Source organism: Sorghum bicolor, chromosome 3 (assembly GCF_000003195.3).
Source record: "Sorghum bicolor cultivar BTx623 chromosome 3, Sorghum_bicolor_NCBIv3, whole genome shotgun sequence".
Taxonomy (NCBI): Eukaryota; Viridiplantae; Streptophyta; class Magnoliopsida; order Poales; family Poaceae; genus Sorghum; species Sorghum bicolor.
The window spans coordinates 20,366,323-20,379,353 of record NC_012872.2 but is presented as its reverse complement, the minus strand read 5'-3'; the positions used below and the strand labels follow the sequence as shown (position 1 = coordinate 20,379,353).

General features: G+C 41.7%; 1 protein-coding gene across 1 annotated transcript; it reads left to right on the top strand.

The window, feature by feature from the left end:
* LOC8075365 (probable chromatin-remodeling complex ATPase chain) lies at window positions 4,068-12,149 on the top strand. The gene is made up of 25 exons (XM_021456665.1): window positions 4,068-4,541; window positions 4,910-5,026; window positions 5,365-5,468; window positions 6,035-6,147; window positions 6,810-6,907; window positions 7,007-7,186; window positions 7,270-7,491; window positions 7,614-7,748; window positions 7,829-8,111; window positions 8,208-8,281; window positions 8,451-8,671; window positions 8,755-8,842; window positions 8,928-9,021; window positions 9,115-9,303; window positions 9,442-9,473; window positions 9,569-9,645; window positions 9,725-9,814; window positions 9,895-9,964; window positions 10,144-10,186; window positions 10,264-10,322; window positions 10,439-10,604; window positions 10,890-11,068; window positions 11,147-11,362; window positions 11,499-11,609; window positions 11,708-12,149. Exons 1-25 carry the CDS (start codon window positions 4,200-4,202, stop codon window positions 11,726-11,728), a joined length of 3,324 nt encoding a protein of 1,107 aa, XP_021312340.1. The 5' UTR covers window positions 4,068-4,199; the 3' UTR covers window positions 11,729-12,149.

The following is a 13,031-nucleotide window of genomic DNA, read 5'->3' as shown; positions in this document are numbered from 1 at the left end:
CCGTCATCAACGACGGGCGCCAGTCGTCGGCAGCAACGAGCCTCACAGGCATCTTAGCTGGAAGGACGGTGGATTCACTACTGCTCGAAGGGATGCGCGCGTGCGTGAGACAGCAAGAGAGCTAAGGCAACGAAAGGATGAAGGCAAGAAGGCGGAAGGTGGAAGAAAGAACGGCGGCGGCACCGCGGCGTATTTATAGGCAGCGGTCCGCCAACGGATAGATCCGAGAAATGAGGTAACTCCCCCCATAAATGCGCCATCTAACAGTCCTTTCCCCCTCCACAGGTTGGGCGCTCCGAATTCCACGCCGACACAGTGTCGTAACGTCTCCACCTAAAAAGGCGCGCCCAACGGGCAAAAGGCGAACCGCCGCGACTCCTTCCTTACCTTGTAAGCCAAGAGACGTGCCCACGAGAGTCTCGAGAGGTCGATGGCTGGCCCACCGAAAGGGTTCGACAGCCGATCTCGAGCGCCAGAGTCAGGGATCCCCAGCGAGCGGTCGAAGATCGAGGCCCGCCTCGAAGACTCGCTGGCGATGTCCAAGGTAGGGTCGAGACAGTCGAGAGGAATCCCCCCGACGGGAGGCGTCGAGCCGCTGGACTCTATCGAATGAGACCAGTATCCCTGACCACGTCGACCTTGCTTTATGAGAACGCCTCCGGGCTACAGCTGACCCCCTCGAAAGGGGCACAGGTTCTCACTTGGACTACCCGCTAGGAACTCAATTTGGGGTGGAGGACGCTCGCTCTATCGAGAGTACGTCGAAACCTCCGCACAAAACGAGCCAATCAGAACCTTCCACCACTGGTGTCGACAGCGTTTCTGAGAATTAGGTAACATAACCCTCGAAGGAGTCAAAAACTCCTCCAAGGACTCGGGGGCTACCCCCGCGGGGTCGCTCGCGCGCCCCCACGGAAATTTGATCGCAAAACAAAGCCTCCACTCGAGCGCCAGTGCTCAAATGGAAACTCGGGGGCTACTGTCGAGGGTATCAGTAAGGGGTACCCTCACCGATGCACATAACGAGATTACCCGTACGCAGGTCGAGGCCCTCAACTCGACGCCCTGGTCATACATGTGCGTGGTCGTCGACGACCGCAGCCTCGAAGACGGAGATGGCGTCGAGCGAATCAATCAGGGGTCGAGCGCTAGCTATCGTCGAAGACGGAAGCGGGCCCGCGCAAACCGGGAGGCGTCGAGCGCAAGGACGCCGCCCGCCGCCTGACGCACGCACGAGAGCCAGGGCATTTAATGCGCCTGACGCTTCCCCACCTAACACACTGGTCACGGGAAGCGTGATAGGGAACAGGCACCCGTCCCGTCGTTCTTTTTGCAGCCTTCCCCACCAAACGACCCAGGGCGTGTCAGGGCGCGGGAAACAGGGATGGAACGTCTAATCGGGACCCCCTCGAGACAACCAAGGTCAGCGCTCCGGATATCAGGGCATTGCACGACATCTGACCCTCGACCAGACACGGTTCCTTCTTGGGGACGGGTTGGGCGTCGACTGACAACGCCACAACCACTCCGCCGAATCTGCCGCCATATCGTACAGGCGTGCGACCGGTGAACCAGCCCCAGACGGCGCGCAGAGCAGGATACAGGGGCACGCGTAATCATCATCAGGCTACCAAGACGGGACGGCTCGAGGCCATGCCGGTACGGAGGCCTCGAGTAGGTCAGCGCGCCATGCTCCTATCGATCCCTACTCTGACACCTATACATGTACCCTGGGTCTCTCCTTGGTGCTATAAAAGGAAGGACCCGGGAATAGATAGACACCATGCAACACTTCACCCATACGCAGTAGAACTCCCATACTTCATATCACGCTTGTATTCGCCCCTGTACAAGCACTTAGGTGCAAGATAATACAAACTTCCCTCCCCCGCTGGACGTAGGGCCTTCTCTTGCCCGAACCAGGATAAATCTCTGTGTCTTCTTGCATCACCATCTGGAAAAGGGAGCACGCATACGAATTCACTCGTTGGTGTGACCCCCTGGGGAAAACACCGACAACTAGGCACAAATTTTTGGACGGGAAACAACTGCCGAACAGTGGCTTTGTCCTACCGCTCGTCTCGCACGCGCTCACCTTTCGCTCCACGGCATGCGTGCATTCGGAATTCCTATGGCCTTGTTTAGTTCTCAAAATTTACCAAAATTTTTCAAGATTTCCTGCCACATTGAATCTTTAGACGCATACATAAAGCAAACCCAAATTTTTTCTCCAACTAAACAAGGCCTTAGTTTTAAAAAATTTTGCAAATTTTTTTATATTCCCCGTCACATCCAATCTTGCGGCACATGCATGCAACATTAAATATAGATAAAAGAAATAATTAATTCCACAGTTTACTTGTAATTTGTGAAACGAATCTTTAAACTTACTTATCTTTTAATTTATATTTAATATTTTATATGTGGATCCAAATATTCAATATAATGGAACGAAAAGTTTTTGAGGAAATAAAAAGAGCCTTAGCGCAGTAACGAAATACAGTTGGGCCCACCGACATTTGATCCAGGATTCCAGGCCCGAACCATCGTTTCATTTTCGATCTACTGCTACAAAAAAATCCAGAGCGCGGCGGGAGGCCTCAAATCAATCCCGCCTCGTTGGCGGGAAGGAACCCCCGCCCACTTCCCTGTGCTGACTTGGAGCTGTACGCGTGGTCTATGGGTAGCCAACGCCGGGGTCACTCTGAACATGGGACCCCTGGCCGGGTGCACCGCGGATCAGATGCACGGAAAAGTCCATGCTCCCGGAAATTTCTAGCGTTGGCAACGTTTTTCATTCTGGTCCACAGAGAACAAGTATATTTCGTTTGATCTCGCAAAACCGTTCAATGGTCTACTCAGGAATACACTGGTATACCACTTGTATAAATTTGATGTCCCTGTTGTTTCCTCCCGAGACTATCAGTGTATCTGTTCTTTTTTTTTTTATATGGGTATCCGCTGTTCAAGCCACAATTCTTTTAAACTTGTTGCGTCACTATTGAGCTTCTTCGAATATTTTTTTAGCCAGCACTCGAGGATTCATATATCACCAATGGTCATGCTAGGCCTTGTTTAGTTCCCAGAAATTTTTGCAAAATTTTTCAGATTTCCCGTCACATCAAATCTTTAAACGCATGCATGGAGTATTAAATATAGACGACAATAAAAATTAATTGCACAGTTTAGTCGGAATTGACGAGACAAATCTTTTGAGCCTAGTTAGTTAATGATTGGACAATATTTATCAAATACAAACGAAAATACTACTATTCCTATTTTGCAAAATTTTTTGGAACTAAATAAGGCCCTAGTTTATTGTCAACTAACTAGAGGAATATATTTCCCCTTTGATTGTGTTGAAATAAGAACTAACCTTAGCTTGTTGGAAACAGTTGGGGGAAAATCAACTTTGATCTTTCTATATCGAAGTAGATGTATATGTATTTTCACCATCGATAGAGACTTTTTTTGAGAATTCTGTACTTGGTATTTTCAAATTGATAAAGTTGGTTTGAATTTATTTTAGTATAAATAATTTAAATTGTTGCTTTAAATACTAAATTTGGACTCTCGAACATTGAAACATTAGCAAATTGAGCCTAGACTCAAGCCTGAGCACGAGCACTCATGTTTACGGTTGACTATTCATTTAGCGGTCAACAATAGTATCATAATAACTTTGTAAATATCAAGATATGCTGGCTAGTATCTCATAAGTGTATAGGAATAGGGTATGCATGTGAGATCGTAATGGAAACATGGCAAGAGAAAAATCAATAAGGGAAAAATGGGTTTGGCCTTTTATAATTGGTTCAGACTATAATCTATGTAATAAATGTTTTAAACTATGGTTTTCTGGCATAAAAGAGATAGAATTCTCCAAATATATAATAGTGTTATAATTTTTGCTATGGCCTCAAATCCTATGAATCATTTGCTGAATATGCTCAAGTGAGTAGCCAGAAATACATAAACCTCTATGGTCAAAACTGCAAAACCGCATAAAATTCTCGTACAAGGCGCCCCATATAAATAAGCCACTCCCTTTGCCCCCAAATCGCTTTCACTCTTGAAATCCCCTGCGCCTCTCGGTCGATCAAACGCGCCCACCCCCCATTCCTCCGGCACTCGAAATCGGAAGCGCCCCGCCCCGAAACCCTAACCCTACCTTTCCTCTCCCGCCACCGCCCGCCCCAATGGCGAAGCCGGTGAAGTACGACGACGAGGAGGAGATCTCGTCCTCCGCCGAGGAGGAGGAGGACCAGTCCGACGCCGCCGGCTCCGGATCTGGCGAGGAAGGGGAGGACGACGAGGAGGATGCTGCGGCGGCGCCCGCGGAGGAGGAAGAGGAGGAAGCTGAGGGCGAGGGGCAGCAGGAGGAGGAGGTCGACGAGGAGGAAATCGAAGCCGTCACTACCGGCGCTGGAGCTGAGGACGAGGAGGACGCCGGTGCCCCTGCCGCCACTGAAGGCGACGACGAGTCCCAGTCCACCGAGGACGACGAGTCCGTCCCGAGGGACAAGGACGATGGCGACGAGGTGAGCGGGAGGTTAGGGTTTGGGTGCTTTAATCGCGGTTTTAGAGATTCGGTTCAACGAGGGCATTCGAAATATTGACCTCATAGTTTCAGAATAATTTGCTTTACAGTCATTGCTAGATATGGCCTCTGTTAATTTGTTTGTTTTGTTATATTGTTGTAAGTACTTTCACTTTTATTTTTTCTCATCGCTGTGGCATAAGCTGTAGTTGCCTCGTTCTTCCATAATACAAATATATTAGTAATATTGGTAAATAGTTATATCTCTAGTTCTGAGTTTAATGTGTCGAGGGGACCCTTTGTTGTATCATCCTACAATTCAGTAGTGAAAATTTTACATTTCTTTGCCCCTAACCATTTCTATTGCAGACTGATGTAGTGGTTGGGAAGCGTGAGAAAGCAAGGCTAAAAGAACTCCAGAAGATGAAGAAGCAGAAAATCCAAGAAATACTAGATACTCAAAATGCTGCCATTGATGCTGACATGGTATGTACTTTCTTTAAATGGATCCTCATATGCAATTGCATGTTTGCACTGGTCCTGTAATATAGCACATTCTAGCATTTAAAATTTGTCCTCAAATATAAGACATTCCAGAAGCTAGAAATCAGTTTTGCATTTAAAACTTTCTATTTATCAACCAATCACCACTAATCTTGTTGATGATAGCGTCTTATTTGGAAACAAAGTGAGGGCACATGCATCTTTTGTGTTCTCTCTTAATCTGTCGTAAAAGTTATAGAATGCACTATATTACAAGACGGAGGGAATAAACTTAATATATTACATCCTGCTGCTGTTTTGATCTCTATACTTTTTGACAGAACAATAAAGGGAAGGGACGGTTGAAATACCTTCTTCAGCAGACAGAAATATTTGCTCACTTCGCAAAAGGAAGTCAGTCAAACGAGAAAAAGCCACGCGGGAGGTAACATTTGTTTTGTTTGTGCCATGATTATATGATTTATATTGGAAGTTTAGTGGACATTGCTGGCACTTTATTTGGCACTGATGCTCCCAACTTCAATCATGACTGCGGTATTAAAAAAATGTCTGGCACTAGAAATGGGTTTTGACTACCACTTCTAAGTGATTCTAGGTCGAAGTACCTTATGCATCAACACACAATATATCTTTTTTTTTTCTGTTCAAACTTGTAGGTGAATCTTCTATCTTGTAGTTTCTTTGTTAGCCCCTTGATCCTGTTATTATTTTCCTGAAATTGTCAGTATTGTATTAAGGTGACATCTTTTGCACCTTTTACATGTGTTCCTATATTTTCATTTTGTATGTAGATATGGAGTTAAAGAAATATTAGATTGGAGTTGTTAAGTTGAATAGTTCATCCTGCAATCCTCAGTTTCATTATATTATGGAGTGCTGCTCACTATTTTGTATGCAGAACCATAAGACTTAGCTCAATGAACTTAGAGATTCTTTTCTATCTGTCTATGGTGAGTAATTTATTTGTTGATGAGTTGAGTCAATCTGTAGGGGACGTCATGCATCAAAGATGACTGAAGAAGAGGAAGACGAAGAATACCTCAAAGAGGAAGAAGATGCCCTTGCCGGTGCAGGGGGAACACGTTTAGTTTCACAGCCTTCATGTGAGCCCTTTGCTGACTATTGGTTACTACCTTGACATGTGTTATTTCCTTGCTTTAATAACTACCTCAAGTTGATAGGAGAATTACTTGTTAGATAGATGTTTTTCCTCGTTGCCATAAAATTATCTTGACGCTGTTTATAAGGCAAACTTAACCTAGGCAAATTAAATCTTGCACTGACTTTGAAAGTGAAGGAGTGCTTTGATTGAGGTGCAAACTGAACCAATATTATTAATTAAACTGATTTGGGTGAGGTGCAAACTGAACCAATATTATCCCATAAGGCCATAGTTAACCGTTAATATTTAAGTCTTGTAACTAAGATGACCAGGAACCCTGAAATGAACTCTGACCTATTTTGCGCAATAACTATTCCTACTCAGTAAATGCCATGGTGCATTTGTTTGTTGATTCTTCTCATAATGAAGGAACATCTATCTATGCAATTGATTGTTGTTTCCTGTTTTCACTTCCACCGACACCTTTTTGTTCCATACAAAGTGGCCTAACTACTTCCAGTTTCTTGATAAAAGAATTGATATGCATTCTCATGGAAACCAACCAATAATTTTAGGTTTTAGTTTTCTTAGGCTTTATATCTTCTGTTCCTTTTGTCTTATGTAAACTTTTATTAAATGTTTGAATGTTTGAATTCTTTGAAGGCATCAAGGGAAAGATGCGTGATTATCAACTTGCTGGACTTAATTGGCTTATACGATTGTATGAGAATGGTATTAATGGAATATTAGCTGATGAGATGGTATGCTACATGTGTTAATCTTGATTAAGATCATCTTTTAGTCTTCCATTTTGTTTTCTTTGACACTTTGCCTTTGAATGTATACTTTTTATTGTTTAGGGTCTTGGGAAAACACTTCAAACTATTTCATTGCTGGGCTATCTGCATGAGTTCAGAGGTATAACTGGTCCTCACATGGTTGTTGCGCCAAAGTCCACTCTTGGCAACTGGATAAAGGAAATCCAACGTTTTTGCCCTATCCTACGTGCTGTGAAGTTTTTGGGGAATCCAGAAGAGCGGGTTAGTCTCAAGTCTATTCTTTAATCACTTATGGAACTTATACTGCCATAGTGCCATGTTACTGACCTTCTCTTATTTGTCAGAACCATATAAGGGACAATTTGCTACAGCCTGGGAAATTTGATGTGTGTGTGACTAGTTTTGAAATGGCGATCAAAGAAAAATCTACATTGAGGCGCTTCAGCTGGCGCTACATAATTATTGATGAAGCTCACCGGATAAAAAATGAGAACTCTCTTCTATCAAAGACTATGAGGATTTACAACACTAATTATCGTCTCCTCATCACAGGCACTCCACTCCAGGTAGGCTTCTCTTGCCTGCGTGCACCCAGAATAATGATTTAAGTGCCACTTCAGTAACCATGTCGTTTCATATATTTTTTTGGTTTAATCTGATTCTAGTCTAATTTGCTGCTACATGGCAGAATAATCTCCATGAGCTCTGGGCTCTCCTCAACTTCTTGTTACCTGAAATATTTAGCTCTGCGGAGACCTTTGATGAATGGTTTCAAATTTCGGGGGAAAATGATCAACAGGAGGTTGTCCAGCAGCTTCATAAGGTTGGGATATAATTCTGATCATCAATTTTAGTACCTTAAAATGAACTCTTCATAATTGTTTCTCGCTACTTTTGCAAAAGGTTCTTCGCCCATTTCTTCTTAGGAGGCTCAAATCTGATGTAGAGAAGGGTCTACCTCCAAAGAAGGAAACCATACTTAAAGTTGGAATGTCTCAGATGCAAAAGCAGTACTATCGTGCTCTGCTTCAGAAGGATTTGGAGGTTATTAATGCTGGTGGTGAACGCAAGCGATTGCTTAACATTGCCATGCAGTTGCGCAAGTGCTGCAACCATCCATATTTATTCCAAGGAGCTGAACCTGGCCCACCCTACACAACTGGTGAACATCTAGTTGAGAATGCAGGTAACATCATGTTCCTTATTTCTTTTGCATAATTGAAACATTTTTCTACAGAATTTATTTGAATGCTTATTGACAGTTCTTTTGATATTTACATAGGAAAAATGGTTCTATTAGATAAATTGTTGCCCAAACTAAAGGAGCGTGATTCCAGAGTCCTAATTTTTTCACAGGTGATTGTTTTTCACTGCCATGCAGATTTGATTGCATTATTTTTTTAGCAAGTTTGTATTAGGAGATATCAGACACCACTTGTGGATGCTGATCATGTGCATAGTGCACCTCATTAAGCACTTGGTTATCCTAGAATTTTCTTTTGCCTGACATAGCACCATCCTGCAGATGACCAGGCTTTTGGATATCTTGGAAGATTATCTTATGTATAGAGGATATCAGTATTGTCGAATTGATGGAAATACAGGTGGAGAAGATCGTGATGCATCCATCGAAGCTTTCAATAGGCCAGGAAGTGAGAAGTTTGTTTTCTTACTTTCAACTAGGGCAGGTGGCCTTGGTATCAACTTGGCCACTGCTGATGTTGTGGTTCTTTATGACAGTGATTGGTATGTGACTTTGTTATGCTAACTTAATTTTGTTGCTTACCCTAAGAATGAATCTTATGTCTCTGCTACTTCTATGTCGCCAGGAATCCACAAGCTGATCTGCAAGCTCAGGACCGTGCACATAGAATAGGTCAAAAGAAAGAAGTTCAAGTGTTCCGCTTTTGCACTGAGGTTTGTTGTTTCTAGGCTAAAAATTACCATAGTGCCAAATTTTATATTGCTATTTGTCTGGAAGATAATGCAAACAAAATTACAGTACACTATCGAGGAAAAGGTGATTGAGAGAGCATATAAGAAGCTAGCATTGGATGCTTTGGTTATTCAGCAAGGACGATTGGCAGAGCAGAAAAGTATGGTTTTGTTGTTTGCCATTGCTATTTCTTTTAAGCATTTTTCTTTACTAGTTGGATATGGATTATTCTGACAACATTCTCTTTTATTAGCTGTCAATAAGGATGACCTTCTGCAAATGGTGCGGTTTGGTGCTGAAATGGTTTTCAGTTCTAAGGACAGCACAATAACTGATGAGGACATTGACCGTATTATAGCTAAAGGAGAGGAGACAACAGCAGAACTTGATGCGAAAATGAAAAAGTTCACTGAGGATGCGATTAAATTTAAGATGGATGATAGTATGTGCCTGTTCTCTGTTCCTATGCCTTGTGTTCACTGAGGGTGCCATGAAATTTAAGATGGATGATAGTATGTGCCTGTTCTCTGTTCCTACGTCTTCTGGCAACCTACCTAACACCTTTTATTTTCTGATGCAGATGCTGAACTGTATGATTTTGATGATGAGAAGGTAATGGTTCAAACATTCAATTCATGTGCTGTATTTTTTTTTTTTGAATTGTCTTGCTCATCACCAATTGAATTCTTCTCCATGATTGCTTGAAGGATGAAAACAAGGTTGATTTCAAGAAACTTGTTAGTGATAACTGGATCGAGCCACCTAGAAGAGAAAGGAAGAGAAAGTATGCACCTCTTTATATTTTTTTGGTTCATGTCACACAGTCCAATACTTATTGACCTTATTTAAACTGTCATTTGTAGCTACTCTGAGTCTGAGTACTTTAAGCAAGCACTTCGTCAAGGTGCACCAGCAAAGCCAAGGGAGCCAAGGATTCCAAGAATGCCCCACTTGTAAATTTCTTGTTTTCTTGAAAGCTAATCAATGTTTCCATTTTATTGAATTATATTTGACTTGGATTTTAATTTGTCAGGCATGATTTCCAGTTTTTCAATAACCAAAGGCTAAATGAATTGTATGAAAAGGAAGTGCGGTACCTTATGGTAATTTCTCATCCAGATTATTGTTTCTGTAATTTCTACTGGATGTTAAGTAACTAGTTTGCTCAATTTTTGATTTTTTTGTGCCTGTTTTCCCAGTCCATTGGACATTACTTTGCAATTTTTTTTTTGCATCTGTCGCTCGTAATCTTGGTGCTTAACATCAGAAAATTTTGATGCAGCAAGCAAACCAGAAGAAAGATACCATTGATGGTGAAGATGAAGGTATTCTCTTGCTTTTTCTTGGTTGTATTACATTCAAGTGGATCTTGCTAACTTTATTATTCTCATGTGATGCTCAGATCAGTTGGAGCCTTTGACAGCAGAGGAGCAGGAAGAGAAGGAACAGTTATTAGAAGAGGTTAGAATCATAACGCAGCACACCAAAATCAACTTTCTTGCTTTTGTACCTTTCTGCTTGCTCTTTTATACTATCGTTTCTCTAACTTCATTTGTCTGTCATGGTAAAAATTTCAGGGTTTTGCATCATGGACAAGGAGAGACTTCAACACATTCATTCGTGCATGTGAGAAATATGGTCGCAATGATATTAAAAGTATATCCTCTGAAATGGAGGGTAAGACAGAAGAGGAAGTTCAACGTTATGCTAAAGTTTTCAAGGAGAGATACAAAGAACTGAGTGGTAAGGCAGTAATTCCAAGATAGCTAATACATAGCATGTTACAAACTGCAGATTTAAATCTCCAATTTGGACTGACAATTTAAAGGAAATATGTGGCTTGACCATGTTGGAGTTCTTTCATTCCTATCCCGTGATATTCCCTTATTTGTTTCATGAAAAACATTTCACAATGTAACAGCTTTTCTTTTTATCTTTATAATATGTTAATAAAGCAACTGTTTGCATACTGAAGATCAAACTTTCAATACTGACAGATTGTGTATGTTTTGATTGTTGTTCAACCAGATTATGATAGAATTATAAAAAATATTGAAAGGGGGGAAGCAAGGATATCCCGGAAGGATGAGATTATGAAAGCCATTGGGAAGAAGTTAGACCGTTACAAGAACCCATGGTTAGAGTTGAAAATTCAGTATGGCCAAAATAAAGGAAAGTTCTATAATGAGGAATGTGACCGCTTTATGGTATGTTCTCCCACCATATTATGTGGATTTATGTATTTGAGTACATTATATGGCTACTAAGCTGGTGTTATGTTCCAGCTTTGCATGGTGCACAAACTTGGATATGGTAACTGGGATGAACTGAAAGCTGCCTTCCGTATGTCTCCCTTGTTCCGATTTGATTGGTTTGTGAAGTCCAGAACTACCCAAGAGTTGGCTAGGCGTTGTGATACCCTTATCCGACTGGTTGAGAAAGAAAATCAAGAATATGATGAGCAAGAGAGGCAGGCAAGGAAGGAGAAAAGGCTTGCTAAGGCAAATCCTAAACTTATTCACTACTCATCATCATTCTGCAGCTCTGCATTCTGTCGATAAAGACCTAGCTAGTGTTGTAGGGTTTGCAAATACTGATGTTTATTGCTGGTACTATTTGAAAATTTGATATCAACAGAACATGACTCCAACAAAGCGAGCAGCACTAAGGAATTCAGAGGGTGAGAATACTCCATTGAGTTCATTCAAGAGGCGACGGCAGTCCCTTATGGACGATTATGTGGGCTCGGTAAGAGACAACCCCGTTGAGTCATCCATGCTTGTAACCTATGTGCATCTACCAAAGAATGTGTATCGTGGGGCTCACCAGTTGTAAATATGTTTCAGGGAAGGCGAAAGAGAGGGTGAATGTGATGTTTGCTATCTTGCTTTTGGAGCTCGCCGGAGATGCAGTCTCTGCAATGCTTTAAGCCCCTGCCGTGCAGTGTTTAGTTTCTCCTGCACGCGAGTTAAATGCCTCAAGGGCAGGTGACTTCGTAGTATAATTTATGCAATGTTGACATAGGTTAGTTATAAATCCTAAATGAAGTATGTATGAGCACGCTGTGTTAGTGTCGTAGTCCTGTGCTTTGCATTTCAACTGTTGCTATCCCAGCTGACAGAATATTATGACTTCAGCTGCAAGCCTGCAACACAATTGAGGCTCTTCAATTCAATGTTTTAAGATAAAAATCCGGTCCTGCATTTTGCCCCAACAGATTATAACTAAGGTGCTGTTTGGCTGGTTCTGAAGTAGCGTAAACGTTAATGAAATGAGTTCAAATGTGCATACCGCCGGCAGCTTATCATCATTTACATTTGCGTTACATTCCTCTGCACAAAACAGCCCTTAGGGCCTAAGGATGGGGATAGCTCTTCAAATGGGGCCTTGTTTACTGTAATTTTTTTTTTCAAAATAGGAATAGTAGCACTTTTGTTTGTATTTGATAAATATTGTCTAATGATAGACTAACTAGATTCAAAAGATTTGTCTTGCAAATTATAGCTGTGCAATTAGTTATTATTTTTATCTATATTTAATGTTTCATGTATGTGCTGTAAGATTCGATGTGATGGGAAAATATGAAACTTTACAAAATTTTTTAGAAACTAAACAAGGCTATATGTGGTTCTTCTCTAATGTAATTTAATAATCTAAATAGATAATTTTTTACTTATTTTTTTATTTAATTCATTTAGTTAGAAGAACTGTGGATATCTGCTTGGAGCATTGTCCCCATCTCTAGTAGGGCTAAGCCCCATGAGCCACGAGGGTGGTAGTAATGGTTGAGTATATGTATACTTTTTCATGACACTTTTTCACAGCAGGGCAAATATTGTCTAAGTATAAATTAAATAAGTTTAAAAGATTTGTTTTATAAATTATAAGCAAACTATGTAATTAGTTATTTTTTATTTATATTTAATGTTTCGTATATGTGTTCTAAGATTTAATATGACAGAAAATTTTGAAAAGTTTGACTTTTGAGGAACTAAACAAGACCTTAGAAGAAGCACACTACGGGTGTGTTTGGTTTCTAGCCCAAGTTGGCCTGGCTAGCCCAAGCTGGCCTGGCCAGCATTGGCCCGTGCGAATGGAGCCAGAGCCGTTTGTTTGGTTTATATGCGAAATGAGCCAGGCCTGACTTAGTTTGGGTTTGGTTTCGTGTCC